Here is a 21,567-nt window from a genome sequence, read left to right as displayed (position 1 = left end):
CAAAATTGAGCTTTTTGGCCATCAGACTAAACACTATGTTTGGCATAAACCGAATACTGCACATCATCAAAAACACACCATCCCTACCATGAAGCATGGTGGTGGCTGCATCATGTTGTGGGGATGCTTTACTGCAGCAGGCCATGGAAGGCTTGTGAGAGTCAAGGGTAAAATGAATGTAGTAAAATATAGGGAAATCTTGGAAGAAAACCTGATGCAGTCTGCAAGAGAACTGTGACTTGGGTGACAATTTGTTTTCTAGCAAGACAATGACCCCAAGCATCAAGCCAGATTTATGTGTTAAAAACGACGAAGTCTGCACCTCAATTCAACTCAGAATTTGTGGCTGGATTTGTAAAGGGCTGTTCACTCACAATCCCCATGCGATCTGACAAAACTTGAGCAGTTTTGTAGAGAAGAATGGGGAAAACTTGCAGTGTCCAGATGTGCAAAGCTGATAGAGACCCATCCACACAGACTCAAGGCTGTAATTGCTGCCAAAGGTGCATCTACTAAATACTAACTTGAAGGGGGTGAATATTTATGTAATCAATTATTTTGAGTTTTATATTTGTAATTAAGTTAGATCACTTTGTAGAGATCTGTTTTCCCTTTGACATGATAGAGTCTTCTTACGTTGTCAAAAAAAAAGCCAAATTAAATCCACTGTGATTCAATATTGTAAAACAATAAAACATGAAAACTTCCAAGCTGGGGATGAATACTTTTTATAGGCATTGTGTATATGTGTATATATTTTATATATATAATAAAAGGGTGCAAAAAAGTGAGGTGGTGTTCATATATTGGTTCATTGTCTTTTAAGAAATCTGTTGGCAAACGGGAAGAAGCTGTTCCCAAAATGTTGAGTGTGTACCTTCAGATACATGTACCCTCCTTTCTGTTGTAATGAGAAAAGGGGATGTCTTGAGTGTTAGAGGTCCTTAATTATTGATGCTGCCTTTTGAGAGATTGCCTTTTGGAGATGTCCTCGATACTGGGGAGGCTAGTGCCCATGACGGTGTTGGCTGAGTTTACAACTTTCTGCAGCTTTTTAAAATCCTGTACAGTGGCCCCTCCATACCAGATGGTGAAGCAACTAGTTAGAATGATCTCCATGGTACATCTGTAGAAATTTGTGTGTCTTTGGTGACATAGCAAGTCTCCTCAAAGTCCCAGTGCAATATAGCCACTGTTGTATCTTCTTTGTAACTGCATCAATATGCTGGGCACAGGATAGATCTTCAGAGGTGTTGACACCTCTGCCACTGGTGGTTTTGGAGAGTGCTATTTCATTAACCAGATCTATGATCATATCACAAGGTAATTCAGCTATTAATTTACCTGTTCTATATCCAAGCCTATTGCTTTCTTTTTCTTCCAGATTCCTGAAAATGAAGAGGTTTTCACCGTCCAGTTGACGAGTGTTGAGGGAGGAGCTGAAATTAACTCTACGCAAAGTAGTTTTCAACTCGTAATCAATAAAAATGATTGTCCACTCCGATTAGCACAGGCAGTGTACACGGTGCCTGAGACTGTTGGTGTGATTAGCATACCAGTCATTCGAGGGAGGGACCAAGATGGAAAATTAATTGGTTCTGATGATGTTCTGATCTCTGTTGATTACCAGATAGTTGCTGGAAACGGTTCTACCAATGCACTGTTACACTCTGATTTTATTGATCTCCAGCCAAACAGGACCATTGTTTTCCCTCCATATGTTTATGAAATCAATCTGAACTTTCAGATTATTAATGATTCTGACCCTGAAATTGCCGAGTCCTTTCAGATTGTTTTACTTGAAGCTACGGTACAAGGAGACGCAGTGTTGCTTAGCCCGAGTAAAGTTCAAGTTATTGTTGAGCCAAATGACAAACCCCACGGAGTTCTGTCAATTAACAGCAGTCTGTTAGCACAGACAGTTGTGATCGATGAAGATACGTCAACAAGGTAGGTTGCAGCTCTTTTCATCTCCTATTACTGTGCAGTGTGTTTGTTTACAATAGGGTCTTTAAGTAATTATTAATCAAGATACAGTAACTGTAATTACTAACTTTTTTCCATAAATGGTACATTTTTCCATTAATAAGTTACACAAGAGAATCCACAGATGCTGGAAATCTAGAGTGACCCAGACAAACTGCTGGAAGAATTCAGCAGGTCAGGCAGCATCCATGCAGAGGAATAAACAGTCGACTTTTCGTGCTGAGACCTTTCTGCTTGTTATATATTTTGGAATCAACATCAGTGAATATGACTCTTCTGCAGTCCGAAACATTGTCTGGTTATTCCTCTCCACAGATGCTGCCTGACCTGCTGAGTTCTTCCAACATTTTACTCTCGCACCACCATTTTGTTTTCTCTCTGCTATAATTGAAGGTATTTTATATTATTTTTCATTTTTCATTGTTCACTTAGTGAATTCTATATAAGGTATTTCATCATTGTTGCTATCAATCTCGATCATTGCCCTGATTCCAAGTTGCTTATTGACCTATCAATGTCTGCTCCATCTGGAGAAGTCAGTGTACACATAATGAGTACAACTACTACAGGTCGACCTTCACAAATCCGACTACCTGTAATCCGGTTCCTTCGATAATCCAGCACTGATTATGCTTAATGTGATCCTTCTGTAATTCGGCATTTTCACTAATCCGGCACTCCTCAGGTCCCAATGGTGCCGGATTAGTGAAGGCCGACCTGTACTACTTTAGCCCATCATCCCTACAGGGACTTAGGCCGCTAACGGCAGCTCGCGAGAGTCCTCTGCCCTGGGCCTTCAGGTGAAGATCCTCCCTCTCCCAAGGATGAAGTTGGGTTTCTGTCACTCTGAGGTTTTTCAGGATGGGGTTGCTAGCCCCATGGTCAACCCTCCTCCTTTCACAGCTAAGCTTGGGACTGTCCATGGTGGAGTCATTAGTGGGCTTTGAGTAGGCAGAAATATTGTTTATGAAGTGGGCCTCCGTTTGGGTTCTGAAGGTAGAAGTGGAGATAGAAATATAGAAACATAGAAATTAGATGCAGGAGTAGGCCATTTGGCCCTTCGAGCCTGCACCGCCATTCAGTACGATCATGGCTGATCATCCAACTCAGAACCCTATACCTGTCTTCTCTCCATACCCCCTGATCCCTTTAACCACAAGGGCCTTATCTAACTCCCTCTTAAATATAGCCAATGAACTGGCCTCAACTGTTTCCTGTGGCAGAGAATTCCACAGATTCACCACTCTCTGTGTGAAGTAGTTTTTCCTCATCTCGGTCCTAAAAGGCTTCCCCTTTATCCTCAAACTGTGACCCCTCGTTCTGGACTTCCCCAACATCGGGAGCAATCTTCCTGCATCTAGCCTGTCCAATCCCTTTAGGATTTTATACGTTTCAATAAGATCCCCCCTCAATCTTCTAAATTCCAATGAGTATAAGTCCAGTCGATCCAGTCTTTCATCATATGAAAGTCCTGCCATCCCAGGAATCAATCTGGTGAACCTTCTTTGTACCCCCTCTATGGCAAGAATGTCTTTCCTCAGATTAGGGGACCAAAACTGCACACAATACTCTAGGTGTGGTCTCACCAAGGCTTTGTACAACTGCGGTAGTACCTCCCTGCTCCTGTACTCGAATCCTCTTGCTATAAATGCCAGCATACCATTCGCCTTTTTCACCGCCTGCTGTACCTGCATGCCCACATTCAATGACTGGTGTACAATGACACCCAGGTCTTGTTGCACCTCCCCTTTTCCTAATCGGCCACCATTCAGATAATAATCTGTTTTCCTGTTTTTGCCACCAAAGTGGATAACTTCACATTTATCCACATTAAAATGCATCTGCCATGAATTTGCCCACTCACCCAACCTATCCAAGTCACCCTGCATCCTCTTAGCATCCTCCTCACAGCTAACACTGCCACCCAGCTTCGTGTCATCCGCAAACTTGGAGATGCTGCATTTAATTCCCTCATCCAAGTCATTAATATATATTGTAAACAACTGGCGTCCCAGCACTGAGCCTTGCGGTACCCCACTAGTCACTGCCTGCCATTCTGAAAAGGTCCCGTTTATTCCCACTCTTTGCTTCCTGTCTGCTAACCAATTCTCCACCCACATCAATACCTTACCCCCAATACCGTGTGCTTTAAGTTTGCACACTAATCTCCTGTGTGGGACCTTGTCAAAAGCCTTTTGAAAATCCAAATATACCACATCCACTGGTTCTCCCCTATGCACTCTACTAGTTACATCCTCAAAAAATTCTGTGAGGTTCGTCAGATATGATTTTCCTTTCACAAATCCATGCTGACTTTGTCTGATGATTTCACCACTTTCCAAATGTGCTGTTATCACATCTTTGATAACTGACTCTAGCAGTTTCCCCACCACCGATGTTAGGCTAACTAGTCTATAATTCCTTGGTTTCTCTCTCCCTCCTTTTTTAAAAAGTGGGGTTACATTAGCCACCCTCCAATCCTCAGGAACTAATGCAGAATCTAAAGAGTTTTGAAAAATTATCACTAATGCATCCACTATTTCTTGGGCTACTTCCTTAAGCACTCTAGGATGCAGACCATCTGGCCCTGGGGATTTATCTGCCTTCAATCCCTTCAATTTACCTAACACCACTTCCCTACTAACATGTATTTCGCTCAGTTCCTCCATCTCACTAGACCCCTACTAGTTCCAGAAGATTATTTATGTCCTCCTTAGTGAAGACAGAACCAAAGTAGTTATTCAATTGGTCTGCCATGTCCTTGTTCCCCATGATCAATTCACCTGTTTCTGACTGTAAGGGACCTACATCTATCTTAACCAATCTTTTTCTTTTCACATATCTATAAAAGCTTTTACAGTCAATTTTTATGTTCCCTGCCAGCTTTCTCTCATAATCTTTTTTCCCTTTCCTCCTCTGCTGGACTCTGAATTTCTCCCAGTCCTCAGGTGTGCCGCTTTTTCTGGCTAATTTGTATATTTCTTTTTCGGAATTGATACTATCCCTAATTTCCCTCATCAGCCACGGGTGCACTACCTTCCCTGGTTTATTCTTTTGCCAAACTGGGATGAACAATTGTTGTAGTTCATCCATGCGATCTTTAAATGCTTGCCATTGCATATCCACCGTCAACCCTTTAAGTATCATTTGGCAGTCTATCTTAGCTAATTCACGTCTCATACCTTCAAAGTTACCCTTCTTTAAGTTCAGAACCTTTGTTTCTGAATTAACTATATCACTCTCCATCTTAATGAAGAATTCCACCATATTATGGTCACTCTTACCCAAGGGGGAGAGGGGCAGAGGGGGAGGCGTGGCTTTATTGGTAAGAAATGATATTAAATCGTTAGAAAGAGGTGATATAGGATCAGAAGGTGCAGAATCTTTATGGGTTGAGCTAAGGAATAGCAGGGGTAAAAAGACCCTGATGGCAGTTATTTATAGGCCTCCAAACAGCTGCAGGGATGTGGACTACAAATTACAACTGGAAATAGAAAAGGCTTGTCAGAAGGGCAGTGTTATGATAATTGTGGGGGATTTTAACATGCGAGTAGATTGGAAAAATCAGGTCGGCACTGGATCTCAAGAGAGAGAATTTGTAGAATGTCTGCGGGATGGCTTTTTAGAACAGCTTGTTGTTGAGCCCACTAGGGGATCGGCTGTACTGGATTGGGTATTGTGTAATGAACCGAAGGTGATTGGAGAGATTGAGGTGAAGGAACCCTTAGGAGGCAGTGATCATAACATGATTGAGTTCACTGTGAAATTAGAAAAAGAGAAGCCGAAATCTGATGTGTCGGTGTTTCAGTGGAGTAAAGGAAATTACAGTGGCATGAGAGAGGAACTGGCCAAAGTTGACTGGAAAGAGACACTGGCGGGAAAGACGGCAGAGCAGCAGTGGCTGGAGTTTATGCGAAAAATGAGGAATGTGCAAGACAGGTATATTCCAAAAAAGAAGAAATTTTCGAGTGGAAAAAGGATGCAACTGTGGTTGACAAGAGAAGTCAAAGCCAAAATTAAAGCAAAAGAGAGGGCATACAAGGAAGCAAAAATTAGTGGAAAAATAGAGGATTGGGAAGTTTTCAAAACCTTACAAAAGGAAACCAAGAAGGTCATTAAGAGAGAAAAGATTAACTATGAAAGGAAACTAGCAAATAATATCAAAGAGGATACTGAAAGCTTTTTCAAGTATATAAAGAGTAAAAGACAGGTGAGAGTAGATATAGGACCGATAGCGGAGGGGGGGAGGGGAGGGTGGGTGGGGGGAGGATGTAGGGGGGGTTCCCCCATGAGGTCCCAGACACCCCCCATACCCCCCATACACCACATACCCCACCCCCCACACACCCCCATACCCCACCCCAGCCCAGACCATCCCCCTCTGGAATCGGCCCTATTCCCTGCCCGGGGCTGGGGGTGAGCGCTGAGCTGCTGAACCTGCAAGAAAATGGATCGTCTGATAGATTATGGTTCAAGTACTTGGAAAATAAATTTACTTTGAAATTCAAAAAAAAAAGAAAATGATACTGGAGAAATTGTAATGGGAGATGAGGAGATGGCAGAGGAACTGAACAAGTATTTTGCATCAGTCTTCACTGAGGAAGACAGCAGGATACCAGACACTCAAGGGTGGCAGGGAAGAGAAGTGTGCGCAGTCACAATTACGACAGAGAAAGTACTCAGGAAGCTGAATAGGCTAAAGGTCGATAAATCTCCTGGACCAGATGGAATGCACCCTCGTGTTCTGAAGGAAGTAGCTGTGGAGATTGCGGAGGCATTAGCGATGATCTTTCAAAAGTCGATAGAATCTGGCATGGTTCCGGAAGACTGGAAGATTGCAAATGTCACTCCGCTATTTAAGAAGGGGGCAAGGAAGCAAAAAGGAAATTATAGACCTGTTAGCTTGACGTCGGTGGTTGGGAAGTTGTTGGAGTCGATTGTCAAGGATGAGGTTACAGAGTACCCGGAGGCATATGACAAGATAGGCAGAACTCAGCATGGATTCCTTCAAGGAAAGTCCTGCCTGACAAACCTATTACAATTTTTTGAGGAAATTACCAGTAGGCTAGACAAGGGAGATGCAGTGGATGTTGTATATTTGGATTTTCAGAAGGCCTTTGACAAGGTGCCACACATGAGGCTACTTAACAAGATAAGACCCCATGGAATTACAGGAAAGTTACATACGTGGATAGAGCGTTGGCTGATTGGCAGGAAACAGAGAGTGGGAATAAAGGGATCCTATTCTGGTTGGCTGCTGGTTACCAGTGGTTTTCAGCAGGGATTAGTGTTGGGGCCGCTTCTTTTCACATTGTACATCAACGATCTGGATTATGGAATAGATGGCTTTGTGGCTAAGTTTGCTGATGATACGAAGATAGGTGGAGGGGCCAGTAGTGCTGAGGAAATGGAGAGTCTGCAGAGAGACTTGGATAGATTGGAAGAATGGGCAGAGAAGTGGCAAATGAAGTACAATGTTGGAAAGTGTATGGTTATGCACTTTGGCAGAAAAAATAAACGGGCAGACTATTATTTAAATAGGGAAAGAATTCAAAGTTCTGAGATGCAACGGGACTTGGGAGTCCTCATACAGGATTCCCTTAAAGTTAACCTCCAGGTTGAGTCGGTAGTGAAGAAGGCGAATGCAATGTTGGCATTCATTTCTAGAGGAATAGAGTATAGGAGCAGGGATGTGATGTTGAGGCTCTATAAGGCGCTGGTGAGACCTCACTTGGAGTACTGTGGGCAGTTTTGGTCTCCTTATTTAAGAAAGGATGTGCTGACGTTGGAGAGGGTACAGAGAAGATTCACTAGAATGATTCTGGGAATGAGAGGGTTAACATATGAGGAACGTTTGTCCGCTCTTGGACTGTATTCCTTGGAGTTTAGAAGAATGAGGGGAGACCTCATAGAAACATTTTGAATGTTAAAAGGCATGGGCAGAGTGGATGTGGCAAAGTTGTTTCCCATGATGGGGGAGTCTAGTACGAGAGGGCATGACTTCAGAATTGAAGGGCGCCCTTTCAGAACAGAAATGCGAAGAAATTTTTTTAGTCAGAGGGTGGTGAATCTATGGAATTTGTTGCCACGGGCAGCAGTGGAGGCCAAGTCATTGGGTGTATTTAAGGCAGAGATTGATAGGTATCTGAGTAGCCAGGGCATCAAAGGTTATGGTGAGAAGGCGGGGCAGTGGGACTAAATAGGATAGAATGGATCAGCTCATGATAAAATGGCGGAGCAGACTCGATGGGCCGAATGGCCTACTTCTGCTCCTTTGTCTTATGGTCTTATGGGATGTGGAAGGGAGACCTTTCATTGATTCAGTTGTGTTGTGCTTACCGAGAAAGCCGCAAGAAAATTAAACTCGGGTTGTACATGATGACATATGTACTTTGATAATAAATATACTTTGAACTTTGAGGGAGGGGAGGCAGGATCAGGTGACAGATGCATACATTGCCATTTGTGGAACTGACAGGTGAAAACTGGCTGTTTCTGGAGAACCAGTGGGTAGATTTAGATAGAAAAAGCTGAATCAGAATCCAAATCAGTTTTTTTCCCACTGATAAATGGCATGAACTTTGTTGTTTTGTAGCAGCACTAGAGTGCAATACAAAAACGTACACTGTGCTATCAATGATAAGAAACATGAACTGCATAAAAAGAAGGATAAGTAGTGCAAAAGGACAACAAAAACAGTCAGATCATTTTCATGGGTTCAATGTCCATTCAGAAATCTGATGGCAGAGGGGAAGAAGCTGCTTCTGAAAAATTGAGTGTGTGTCTTCAGGCTCCTGTACCTCCTTGATGTTAGAAATGAGAGAGGGCTCTTCCTGTGTGACAGACAATAGACAATAGGTGCAGGAATAGGCTATTCAGCCCTTCGAGCCAGCACCACCATTCACTGTGATCATGGCTGATCATCCACAATCAGTACCCTTTTCTTGCCTTCTCCCCATATCCCTTCACTCCGCTATCTTTAAGAGCTCTATCTAATTCTTTTTTGAAAGAATCCAGAGAATTGGCCTCCACTGCCTTCTGAGGCAGAGCATTCCACAGAACCACAACCCTCTGTGTGAAAAAATTCTTCCTCAACTCCGTTCTAAATGGTCTATCCCTTGTTCTTAAACTGTGGCCTCTGGTTCTGGACTCACCCATCAGCGGGAACATGTTTCCTGCCTCCAGTGTGTCCAATCCCTTAATAATCTCATATGTTTCAATCAGGTCCCCTATCATCCTTCTAAATTCCAGTGTATACAACCCCAGTGGCTCCAATCTTTCAACATATGACAGTCCTGCCATTCCGGGAATTAACCCCGTGAACCTACGCTGCACTCCCTCAATAGCTAGAATGTCCTTCCTCAAATTTGGAGACCAAAACTTCAGGTGTGGTCTCACCAGGGCCCTGTACAACTGCAGAAGGACCTCTTTGCTCCTATACTCAATTCCCGTTGTTATGAAGGCCAGCACGCCATTAGCTTTCTTCACTGCCCGCTGTACCTGATAGGGGTCCTTAACGATCGATGAATCAGACTCAGAATGCTGCCTTTTTGAGAAGTGTTCTGGACGCTGGGGAGGCTGTCCATGATGGAGGGGCTGAGTTTACAACCCCCTGCAGATTTTTCATCCTGTCCAGTAACCTCTCCGTGCCAGTCGATGATGCAGCCAGTCCTGTTGAAGGAGATTTCTGGAACGGCGCTCTTCCTGGGTGCTACACTGGGCAGGAGAAAGCATTCCCAAATTACCCTAGAGCGTAATCTACCATTACCCCAGCAGTACATTGATGTGGAGAAAGGGAAAGATATTAAGGATCATGTGATCACTGTGTCACACAGTAACTTGCAGTACCATAGACCTAAGCACACTTGAATCTTCTATTTGCCTCTCACTTCAGACTGAGGAACTTAGTGGCAAAGCGATTAACATTTTTATAACTCAAGCCAATGAAATGCTTCTGTTTGTGGAAGAGCTCATATGTTGCATGATTGCCATTTAATCATTACACGTTTAGCAAGAGAGTGGTCAATCTGTGGAATTCATTGCCACGGACGGCTGCAAAGGCCAAGTCATTGTATATCTAAGGTGGAGGTTGACATTTTCCTGATTAATAAGGGCTTCAGTTTCAAAATCAAGTTTAATATCTCTGGCATATGTCATAAAATTTGTTGTTATGCAGCAACAGCACATTGCATTACATAACTAAAACTGAATTACAGGAAGAAATATATATACAGTATATTAAAAAGCTAAATTAAATTAGTAATGCAAAGAAGTAGTGAGATAGTGTTCATGGGTTCAATGTCCGTTCAAAAGTCTGATGGCAGAGGGGAAGAAGCTGTTCCCTAATTGTTGAGTGTGTGCCTTGGGTAGAAGACAGGAGAATGACATGGAGTGGGAAAATTAATCTGCCATGATGGAATGGCAGAGCAGACTCGATGGCCTGAATGGCCTAATTCTGCTGCTATGTCTTATGGTAAAAAGACAGTAAGCTTCACTCTATGGGACAAAAATGATATTTGTTGCAGAAGCTGTAATAATTGGATTTAGGAAGCAGGTATTAAAAAGGATATTAGAAATGAGGGGTTGAAATGGCAGTTCAGGGTATAATTTATTATCAAAGTACTTGTATGTTACATTTACTACCTTGATTCATTTTCTTGCAGGCATTTATAGGAAAATGTGGACCGATCATTGAATTTATGAAAAGCTATGCATAAACAATGTTTGAGAAACAAGCAGCGAGCAAAAGAAGACAAACTGTGCAAATAAAAGAAAATAACGCTAGGAACAAAAACTGTTAAGAATCATTGAGAGTGAATCTGTAGGTTGTGAAAGTCAGTTCAGTGTTGACGTGAGTGAAGTTATCCATGCTGATTCAGGAGCAAAAGGGTTGAAGGGTAATAACTGTTCTTGAACCTGGTGGTGTAGGACCTAAGGCTCATGTACCTCCTGCCCAGTGGTAGTAGCGAGAAGAGAGCATGGCTCATGGATCCCTGGCTTCTTCCACCTCTCGTCAATAATCAGCTCTTTAGTTTAGCTGACGCTGAATGAGGGGTTGTGATTGTTCACCACTTGACTAGATTTTCAATCTCCCTTCTATCCGGTGATTTATCACTACCTTTGATTTGGCCAACAAAAGTGGTATCGTCAGCAAACTGAAATATAGAATTGAGCTATACTTAGTCACACCATGACAGGTATACCTCATGTTCTCTGTATTTGTTTTATTTTCACTGTTTGTCTTCTTTTGCAGGTTGGTTGTGTGTCAGTCTTTACCTATTGATGTGTAGTTTTTTGTAAATTCTATTGTATTTTCCCTTGTAAATGCCTGCAAGAAAATGTAATTTTAGGTAGTATGTGGTAACAGATACGTATTTTGATAACAAATTCACGTTCAACTTTGTTAAAACACTCATGAGTAGTAACTGAGAAATGAAATTGAAATTTTGACAAATTTCAGATGCTGATACAATAGAGTGCTTGTTAAATCAAATAATCCCTTTGTATATTTTGGCTACAGATTTGATGGAATTACGATTGTAAGGAATGGAGGGACACATGGTAATGTCTCAGTAAACTGGATTATTTCACGGAGTATCGGTGACTCATCAGCGGTCACTGAAGACCTCAAGCCGTCATCAGGATCTCTGCAACTTGTTGAAGGGCAAATGCTGGCTGTTGTGCCCCTCACCATTGTTAATGATGATATTCCCGAGGAAGCAGAGGCTTATCTTTTCCAGCTGTTAAACAGCACAATAACAGGAGGAGCAGAGCTGGATGATCCCGTGCAAGTAAGTATATTAAAACTCTTGAAAATTGTAAACTCTCTGAACCATCAGGTGCCTGAACCAGTGTGGGTAACTTCACTCACCTTAACTCTGAAATAATTCCACAATCTACAGACTCATTTTCAAGGACTCTACAACTCGTATTCTGAGTACTATGTCTGTCCCTCATTTTTCTTCTTTTGCACTGATTGTGTGTAGTTTTTCTTTGATTCGATTGTATAATTTTGTTCTGCTATGAATGCCTGCGAGAAGACTAATCTCAGGGCAGTATAAGGAGAGATGGATGAAACTTGGTAATAAATTTGCCTTGAACTTTGAAAGCCTTACGATGAAACAATAAATCAGAAACTGCTGGGAACACTCGCAGTGGTGATATCTGTGGAAAAACAAACATGGTTTATGTTTTCGGCTGGAAGCTTGTGCTTCAAAGTCTTCCAGTTTCAGTGCAATTTTACTTACTATAACTCACGGGAATGTTGTTAGTCTTGATCTCTACTGCTATCACAAAAAAAGCAAATTTCATGGCTTGTATATGAAATGTATATGTGCAGTGTTGTATGATGTAGGCACTCATGGTCTTTCCGTGACTATGATTGTTCTTGGCAACATTTTCTGCAGAAGTGGTTTTCCATTGCTTTCTTCTGGGCAGTGTCTATAAGACGGATGACCTCAGCCGTTATCAATACTCTTCAGAGATTGTCTGCCTGGTGTCAATGGTCGCATAACCAGGACTTGTGATATGCACCAGCTGCTCATCTGACCATCCACCACCTGCTCCCATAGCTTCACGTGACCATATTCGAGGGGGCTAAGCAGGCGCTACACCTTGCCCAAGGGTGACTTGCGGGCTAGCGGAGTGAAGGAGCACCTTACAGCTCCTTTGGAAGAGACGCATCTCCAACCGCCACCCAGGTATGTATATACCTGATACATTTCCATGAGTGAGGTCACCTCATCCAGCACCTCCACTCTATCTGCCAGAAGTGGACCTTACTGGAGGCCAAACATTTTAATTCTTATTCCCATTCCCATCCTGCCATGTCAGTCCATGGCCTCCTCTTGTGCCGTGATAAGGAAACCCTCAGGGTGGAGGAGCAACACCTTATATTCCATCTGAGCAGCCTAGAACCTGATGGCATACATATTGTCTTCTCTTTCTTGGATAAAAACTTCCCCTTCCCTTCCTCTCTTCTTCTATTCCCCACTCTAGTCTCTTACCTCTTCTCCTCACCTGCCTTTCACCTCCCCCTGGTGCTTCTACTTCTTTTGTCTCGCGTGTGGATCTATGATTTGCTGTTTGGAGATCATTTGGGTATTCCAGCACTCTGCAGTTTCCGAGAAGGTTCTGGGAGGCAGAGGCAATGGGACCCTCATGGTGGACAGGCTGCGATCTGATGTTCAACTCCATTTCGCTGACTAAAGCTTCCATTGTTTGCCAATTAAAGCGACGGGGGAGATTGAAATATCAAGGTGAATGCGGAAACTTGGAGGTCCTTTGAGTGCTTCAGTGCTCTGCAGTCTCTGAGAGGATTCTGGGAGGCAGAGACAGTGCGCACAAACTTCATGGTGAGAAGGCTGCGGGATGGGGTTCGATTCCATTTCGCTGAGGAAAGCTTCCATTGGTTGCCGATTAGAGCAACGAGGGAGATTGACGCACTGAGTCGAGTGCCGAGGGAGCACTGGCTGCCTGATCGATCTGCTACGGAGGGGGAAAGGTCTCCCGCTGGGCCCGCAATGTTCCCCAGGTTCTTCTGCAATTTGGATGTGGACTAGGACTGTGGGCTTTTTTTTTCAGCCCTATAGTTTTTTTATATTCTGTGTTTTTCACCTGATCTTTCTTGTTTTTTTTGTGCAGAGAGGGGTATTGGGGTGGGGGGGGTGGTCAATGTGCCTATTCCGTTTTGTTTGATTTTGTGCAGGAGGAGGGATTTGGTGACTGATGTGCCTGTTCCATTTTTGTTTGTTTTCTTGTGTGGGGAGGGGGGATTTTGGGGGACGATTGTGCTGCCTTTCTTTTAGTTTAAATATCTTTATTGCTTTGTACGACAGGGTGGAGATGCACCTCAATCAAAGGAGGTGTAAGGTGCTCCTTCCCTCTGCTAGCCTGCAGGTCACCCTTGGGCAAGGTGTAGCACCGGCTTAGCCCCCTGATCGGGTCATATGAAGCCATGGGAGCAGGTGGTGGATGGTCACATGAGCAGCTGGTGCATATCACCAGTCCTGGCTATGCGACCACGGACGCCAGGTAGACAATCTCTGACAGTGGCTGGGGTCACCTGTCTTGTAAAGACTCTGCCCAGAAGAAGGCAATGGCAAACTACTTCCATCAGAAAATTTGCCAAGAACTATCATGGTCAAGACCATGATCGCCTATGTCATACGATACGGCACATAATGAATGAAACCTTTATTGCTGATTTCTGTCTTTTATTGAAGAAACTTGTGAACATTGTAAATTTAAAATATATGAAAACCTGTATGTTCTGCAGTGCCAAAGAGATGGAAAGAGTACTTTGATGAATCGTTCTTATTTCAATAATGTGTTTTTTAAAATAATGTATGAATATATTAGATTTTAAATATTTACGCTACTCTGTGAATGACAATAAAACGTTTTTATTTTTCTCTTACTTAGATTATATTTTATATTCAAGATAGTGATGATGTTTATGGCTTAATTAGCTTCTATTCTCTGGAGGGACAGAAGATTGAAAGTAGTCCTGCTGGGCGGTTTCTGTCGTTGAGTTTTGGCAGGCACAATGGAACTGTTGGGGCTGTACAGCTGAACTACACTGTACTGTACCTCCCTGCTGGCATTCTGGATCTTTCCAAAGCAAAGGACGACATTCTAAAAGTCTCCAGTCAAAATAGTGTCATCTTCACAGCGGGACAGTCACTGGCGAGCCTCAAGCTGCCGATAAGAAACGATGCATTCCTTCAGAATGGAGCAAGCTTTCTTGTGCGGGTAAATCAGTATGCATTACAAATTTATAACCTCCCAATTCAGTGTTAGCCATCAAAATGTCAATATGATTTGTTATGCATTGTGGATAAAGGAAAGGCAAGGTACGTCGCATCCAGAGATTCTCTGGTTAGCGGACGATTTCCCTCTACGCCTCTCTGACGTAGTGGGGAACTGCGTACGATGCAAGTTACAGCAGTGGTTTGCCATTGCCTTCTGCCGGGTGAGTTTCCAAAGAGATCACCAGCTCGTAACCCAGCATGGATGGAAAGCGTGCAGGGGAGCCGGCTGGATTCGAACTCGGGACCTTTCGTCCCGAAGTTCGGCATTGATGCCACTATGCCACCAGCCGTGTCGCATTGTGGATAAATTATTGAAAATTTAAACTAGCTTTTCATTCACAAAAATATCTTCTTCCACTTAAAATGTAATGAGATCAGTCATTTTAATTATAATTCCTCTGACTTTCATTGCTGAAAAATGATTTTATCGGTGATACAATATACAGTACAGTGCAAAAGTCTTAGGCGCAGATATATGTAGCTAGGGTACCTGAGAATTTTGCAGAGAACCATCATAATTTTATGTATTGCACTGTACTGCTGCCGCAAAAAAACCTGCAAATTTCTCTGTCATCTGGTCCTCCCTTTTTCTTTCATCCATGTCGTTACCTAAGCATCTCTTAATTATTTATTTGGAGATACAGTGCAGAATGGGCCCTTCCGGTCCTTCGAACCACACTGCCCTGCAACCCCCAAGAACCTCGATTTAATCCTATCCTTATCATAGGACAATTTACAATGACCAATTAACCCACCCGGTACATCTTTGGACTGTGGTAGGAAATTAGAGGACTTGGAGAAAACCCACATACTACTTGGAGGGGACATACAGAGTTTCCTTATAGAGGATGCTGGTATTGAACCCTGAACTATAATAGTGTAGTGCTAACTACGATGCCACTGTGGTGCGCATCCATGTAGTTAACTAAGGATCTCTTAAATATGAGTGAAAAATCCATCTCTGCTTATGAGACTGCTGATATTGTTGTCATTCCCATTATATTAAGTAGATCTGATTCTAGTGGTCCAGAGCAACCTACCAGGAAGTAAGTTTCAGGTTCAAGTTAAATTATCATTCAACCATAGATGAAAATAGCCAAATGAAAGAGCGTCCTTCCAGGACCAAGGTGTAAAACTCATTACCAACAGCACACAGTACACTGCAAATGCCACAGAGCACAAGTAGCACATATGGTTATAATTTCAGGAAAAACATACGGTCGCAAAGAATACAAAATATAGCCCAAGACCCTGAGTTGTCCTGGTCCAGCTTGTTCCACTGTGCCAGCATCAGAGGGCAGCACCGTGTGAGCACCAGAGGGACCAGTGCCAACCCAGTATGGACTCCACAATACCCACAGTGACCTCTACTCTCACCCACACACCTCAGCGTCACCTCTCCTGGAGAACTGCAACAGGCGACCCTGCGGCTTGTTGGCCTAGTCTGCGCACAACCGAGGCAACGCAACTCCCCCACTGTTGGTCTTGCCAATAAACTGGTGAACTGGACTTGAAGTATTTTACATTACCAATGTCCAAGAGAGTCTGGCGATCACAGGAAAAACATACAAGAGGATCACTTGCACTGCGCACCACCTCGACACAACGACGGCACACAACAAGTCCAGCTCTGTTGCTATTGAGAAACTCACTGATGGGATAGTCCTGCTGTACTTGATCTTCCTGGTAACCAGAAATGTCTTTAGATCCTAAAAAAGATGTAAAGGATGAACAAGTGCACCTTTGGTTGGGCCCAGAGAGACAGCTGCATCCATGCATGCTGCCACCTTATCGGAAGTTCCAGATCTCACCCACATCCCTCTCCCCAAGTCTTAACGTGACACCTAAATCCCCTCTCTGACCCCCAAATCATTCTTTTGAACATTTAAAAAAAAAACAACCAAATCTGAGCCACAACCTCGATGGGGACTGTAGCTCGGTGTCATCTTGACCAGATGAGAAAGGAGTTCACGTGTGTTGGTGAGGGACAGAGGTCGAAGACCACTGGGGGAAGATCTCTAGAGGAAGCTAAGTCAGCAATTCTCTGGGAAAGCATGGTCTGATGTTCCATGATGGTCCAGTGGAAGGTATAATATGTCTCAGATCTGAGGTACTTGGGGTGAAATATTTGAGGAGACCTGGAGGGGGAACTTATTCAGTCAAAGTGGTGAGAGTGTGGAACGAGCTGCTGGCAGAAAATTATGATTGTAGGTTCGATTGCAACTTTTAAGAGAAGTTCTAGATAAGTATATGGATGGGAAGGGTGCAGAGGGCTGTGGTCCAGGTCAGGTTGATGGGAGTAGGCAGAGTAACAGTTTGGCATGGATTAGATGAACTGAAGGCAGCTTCTGTGGTGCTGTTCTCCATGACTGTATGAGCTACGTCTTTGATAGCAGTAAGGACGTTATTTTGTATTAATAGAAGTATTGTTTATTTATTTTATTGAGATACAGCGCAGAACAGGTCCTTCTGGCCCTTCAAGTTGTGCAGCCCAGTAATCCCCCGATTTAACTCTATCCTAAACAATTTATAATGACCAATCAACCTACCAACTGGTACATCTTTGGACTGTGGGAGGAAACTGGAACACCTGGAGAAAACCCACACATTCCATGGGGAGGACATACAAACCCCTTACAGGTCGTTGGAATTGAACTCTGAACTCCGACGCCCACAGCTGTATTAGCGTTGAGCTAAGAGCTATTAGACTAAGGAGCTGGTGGTAGACCTGAGGAGAGCCAAGGTACCGGTGACCCCTTTTTCCATCCAGGGGGTCAGTGTGGACATGGTGGAGGATTACAAATACCTGGGGATACAAACTGACAATAAACTGGACTGGTCTAAGAACACGGAGGCTGTCTACAAGAAGGGTCAGAGCCATCTCTATTTCCTGAGGAGACTGAGGTCCTTTAACATCTGCTGGACGATGCTGAGGATGTTCTACGAGTCTGTGGTGGCCAGTGCTATCATGTTTGCTGTTGTGTGCTGGGGCAGCAGGCTGAGAGTAGCAGACACCAACAGAATCAACAAACTCATTCGTAAGGCCAGTGATGTTGTGGGGATGGAACTGGACTCTCTGACGGTGGTGTCTGAAAAGAGGATGCTGTCCAAGTTGCATGCCATCTTGGACAATGTCTCCCATCCACTACATAATGTACTGGGTGGGCACAGGAGTACATTCAGCCAGAGACTCATTCCTCCAAGATGTGGCACAGAGCGTCATAGGAAGTCATTCCTGCCTGTGGCCATCAAACTTTACAACTCCTCCCCTGGAGGGTCAGACACCCTGAGCCATTAGGCTGGTCCTGGACTTATTTCATAATTTACTGGCATAATTTACATATTACTATTTAACTATTTATTACTATTCTTCTATTACTATGCTATTATTATTTATTATTTCCATGACTATTACTATTTACTAATAGTAATATTACTATTACTATTTCTATTACTATTTATTATTTATGGTGCAACTAACAAAAACCAGTTTCCCCCAGGATCAATGAAGTATGACTATGACTATGCTACTGTTATGCTGGATATGATTGTACATTGTAATATATAACACAAAACTCTGACAAGTTTTGTTAATTCTTCCAGCTGGAGACGGTGGAACTCATAAACATCCTAACCCCCGTTCCTTCATTGAGCCCCAGGCTTGCCGATGTGCTGATGGTCTCACTAATGATCACTCCTGAGTTGGCAAATGGAGAAGTTGGGTTTAGCAGCAATGAAACTCTCTTTGTCTATGAGCCAGAGAACTCGTCTGACGGTCAGGTATGTGGAGCTAGATATGTTTTTTGTTGCCTGGGTTGGAATCTGTAAAAGAGATTGGGGCAGAATTGACAAATGGATTTTAAAGCGGGAAGCTTTGAGGTACACTTTGGCAAAATTAATGCAAAAGTTCAAATGGTTCCATTTATTATCAGAGAATGTTTACAGTATACAACCTGAAATGCTTGTCTTCACAGACATACGCATAAAACAGAACCCCAAAAGAATGAATGACAGAAACACATTAGAACCCCAAAGCTTTCTCTCCCCCTCTTCCCCGCCCATTTCGGCAAAAAGCGTCAGTGCCCACCACCCACCAAGCAACAGCAAAGCCCCCAAAGAGAGAACATGATCTGCAGTCAACAAAAACTATTGTTTACCCGACAGTTCATCATACCACAGGCTCTCTCTCTCTCTCTCTCTCTCTCTCACTAACAAGGGACAGAGAGATGTCACTCATTTCACAGTGAAAGGGGAGACTAACAGTCACTGTTACGATGTTACAGTCTGCCACGTTGCTCTTTATTCCAAGATTCACTGACTCAATAATTGGCAGCAAACTTTCTCCACCATCGAGCGATGTTTCTTCTCTTGCAACGCCTCCGTCGGCAACACTGGCCTAGAATCGGTTGTCTGCAGGGCCATGCAGGGCCGCACCCCAGACGCACCATCTCAACCACAAACTCTAGCCACCCCAACCACAAACTGTTTCAACTGTTTCCGTCTGGCAAATGGTACTGCAGCATTAAGGCCAGGAGCTTCTTTCACCAGGCCATCAAATTTATCAATACACTTTGATCTGATTGCATACCTGACTGTACATACATGCATACAAAACAATGATGTATACAATCTTAGTGTTTGGGCAATATTCTCATACATTTCCCTTCCTTATTTCTTGTACATAGTGACAAAAGATTTTTATTCCATCATGTTGCAAGATGGGTCTAAGAAATAAAGTTCTAAAAATTCTAAATCTTGGAGAATGTCAGAAAATGGTCGGCCGGCGAGCGCCAAGAAATGGAATTCACCCACTGTAAAAGAAACTGTAGTCTGAGTGCTGTTGCAGATCAGGACCTTGCTAGAACCCCAACCACCTTGTAAGGGAGAAAAAAAGAGATTAAGGAGAGGAATTAACGATAGAACATGGACGAGCCCCTCGGCCCACAATGATTTGCTGACCTTTTAACCTACACTAACCTACTCTAGCCCATTTGGGGAAAGGCAGCTCTGGATTGGATGTTGTGAAATGAACCGGATTTGATTAAGGAGCTTAAGGTAAAGGAACCTTTAGGGGAAAAGTGATCATCATCATGATAGCTTGAGAGGGGAAAACTAAAGTCTGATGTATTATAGTGGAGTAATGGGAATTACAGAGACATGAAAGAGGAGCTGGCCAAAGTTGGTTGAAAGGAGACACTAGCAAGGACAATAGGAGTTTCTGGGGGCAGTTCGGAAGATACAGGATAGATCAACTGTGGCTGATTATATCTGATTATATTATGTGACATGGTTTCAGATCTATATTGCTTTGCTACGTGATGGAACTGACGGCTCTGCAGAGGTTTTCTGGCATTTGGAGCCCACTGGTGTGAATCGTGACAACATCGGGGTTGATGACCTCAGCCCGTTCAATGGTTCTGTTCAATTCTCATCAGGCCAAAGCAACGTGACAGTCAACATCACAGTAAAACCTGATGATCTGCCCGAATTAAATGAGACTGTGATTATCTCTTTAGACAGGTACGCGTATCTGTAATTTGAGTATTGCTTCATGCAGCAATTGGTTCAGAAAAGTTAATTGACTCTGACTTATGCCCAAGAACATGAGTAATTTGAATATGACAATTTGAATACTTCTGTGTGCTTTAGTAACACATACTAAATGCTGGAGGAAATCAGCAGGTCAGGCAGCATCTATGGAAATGATTAACAGTCAACATTGAAGACTGAGACCCTTCATCAGGACTTAAGGTGGAATTCCTGAAGTCCTAGGTTCTTCAGGAATTCCTCCAGCATTTTGTGTGTGTTGCTTTGGACTTCCAGCATCTGCAAACTTTCTTGCGTTTATGTCTTGTACTTTAGTGATAGGTTTATTTGTTGAGTTTTTTCCACCCAGTTGGTATTGCAATCCCTATGTGCAGAGGAAGTCTAAGATAGAGGGACAGCCATTTAAAACAGAGATTAGCAGGAATTTCTTTATCCAGAGGGTAGTGAATCCATGGATTTCATTGCCATGGACGGTTGTGGAGGCAAAGTCATTGAGTATATCTAAAGTGAAGGTTTATAGGTTCTTGATTAGTTAGGGAATCTAAGGTTATGGGGGGAAGGCAGGAGAATGGGTTGAGAGGTATAATAAATCAGCCATGATGGAACGGCGGAGCAGACGATTAGTCAGAGTGCCTAATTCTGCTTCTATGTCTTATGGTCTTAAAGTGACTTTGTGTAGAAGACAGCACAGCATATCTGTTTCTGATGATCTCACTGGGGAATTAGAAGCTATCTCTACAGGCTATTTTTGAAACAGACGGACAGACAGGATGTCTCCGCAACGGGTAGTTAAAACTGCCCAATGCATCACCAAGACCAGCTACCCGTAATGAAGGACATGTAAACCAAAGGTGCCGGAAAAGACCAGTTACATTGTGAAGGATCCAATCCATCCTGATCGTGGATTGTTTGTCCCACTCCCATCAGGGAGGAGGCTATGTAGCATCCACGCCAGGACCACCAGGCTCAACAACAGTTAATTTCTCCAAGCAATGAGGCTGATCAACACGTCCATCCATTAATCTACAACATGACCTCCACCGCTATTGCATACACATCACCCTGCATCACTTTACATACATGTAAGCGGTCTATGTACATGGCATTTACTTGTACGTTGTGTTTTATAGGATTGCTTTTATATTTATATTTATTGTTTTTGTTTTTTTAAATTTTGTTCTTTATGCTTATTGTGTTTCTTTTAATGCTGCATCAGATCCGG

General features: G+C 43.2%; 1 protein-coding gene across 1 annotated transcript in view; it reads left to right on the top strand.

Moving 5' to 3' along the window:
• Nucleotides 1-21,567, top strand: part of adgrv1 (adhesion G protein-coupled receptor V1) — a 514,329-nt gene that overhangs the window by 34,533 nt on the left and 458,229 nt on the right. Inside the window, exons 6-10 of the mRNA XM_063069242.1 lie at nucleotides 1,385-1,950; nucleotides 11,507-11,777; nucleotides 14,410-14,739; nucleotides 18,402-18,578; nucleotides 20,095-20,318. Of these exons, the coding sequence (XP_062925312.1) occupies nucleotides 1,385-1,950; nucleotides 11,507-11,777; nucleotides 14,410-14,739; nucleotides 18,402-18,578; nucleotides 20,095-20,318 (1,568 nt within the window). The remainder of the gene's footprint in view (nucleotides 1-1,384; nucleotides 1,951-11,506; nucleotides 11,778-14,409; nucleotides 14,740-18,401; nucleotides 18,579-20,094; nucleotides 20,319-21,567) is intronic.

The sequence above is a fragment of the Mobula hypostoma genome, chromosome 16 (assembly GCF_963921235.1).
Source record: "Mobula hypostoma chromosome 16, sMobHyp1.1, whole genome shotgun sequence".
Lineage (NCBI taxonomy): Eukaryota > Metazoa > Chordata > Chondrichthyes > Myliobatiformes > Myliobatidae > Mobula > Mobula hypostoma.
Note: the sequence above shows the minus strand (reverse complement) of the source record. Positions and strands in the feature narration are given on the sequence as shown.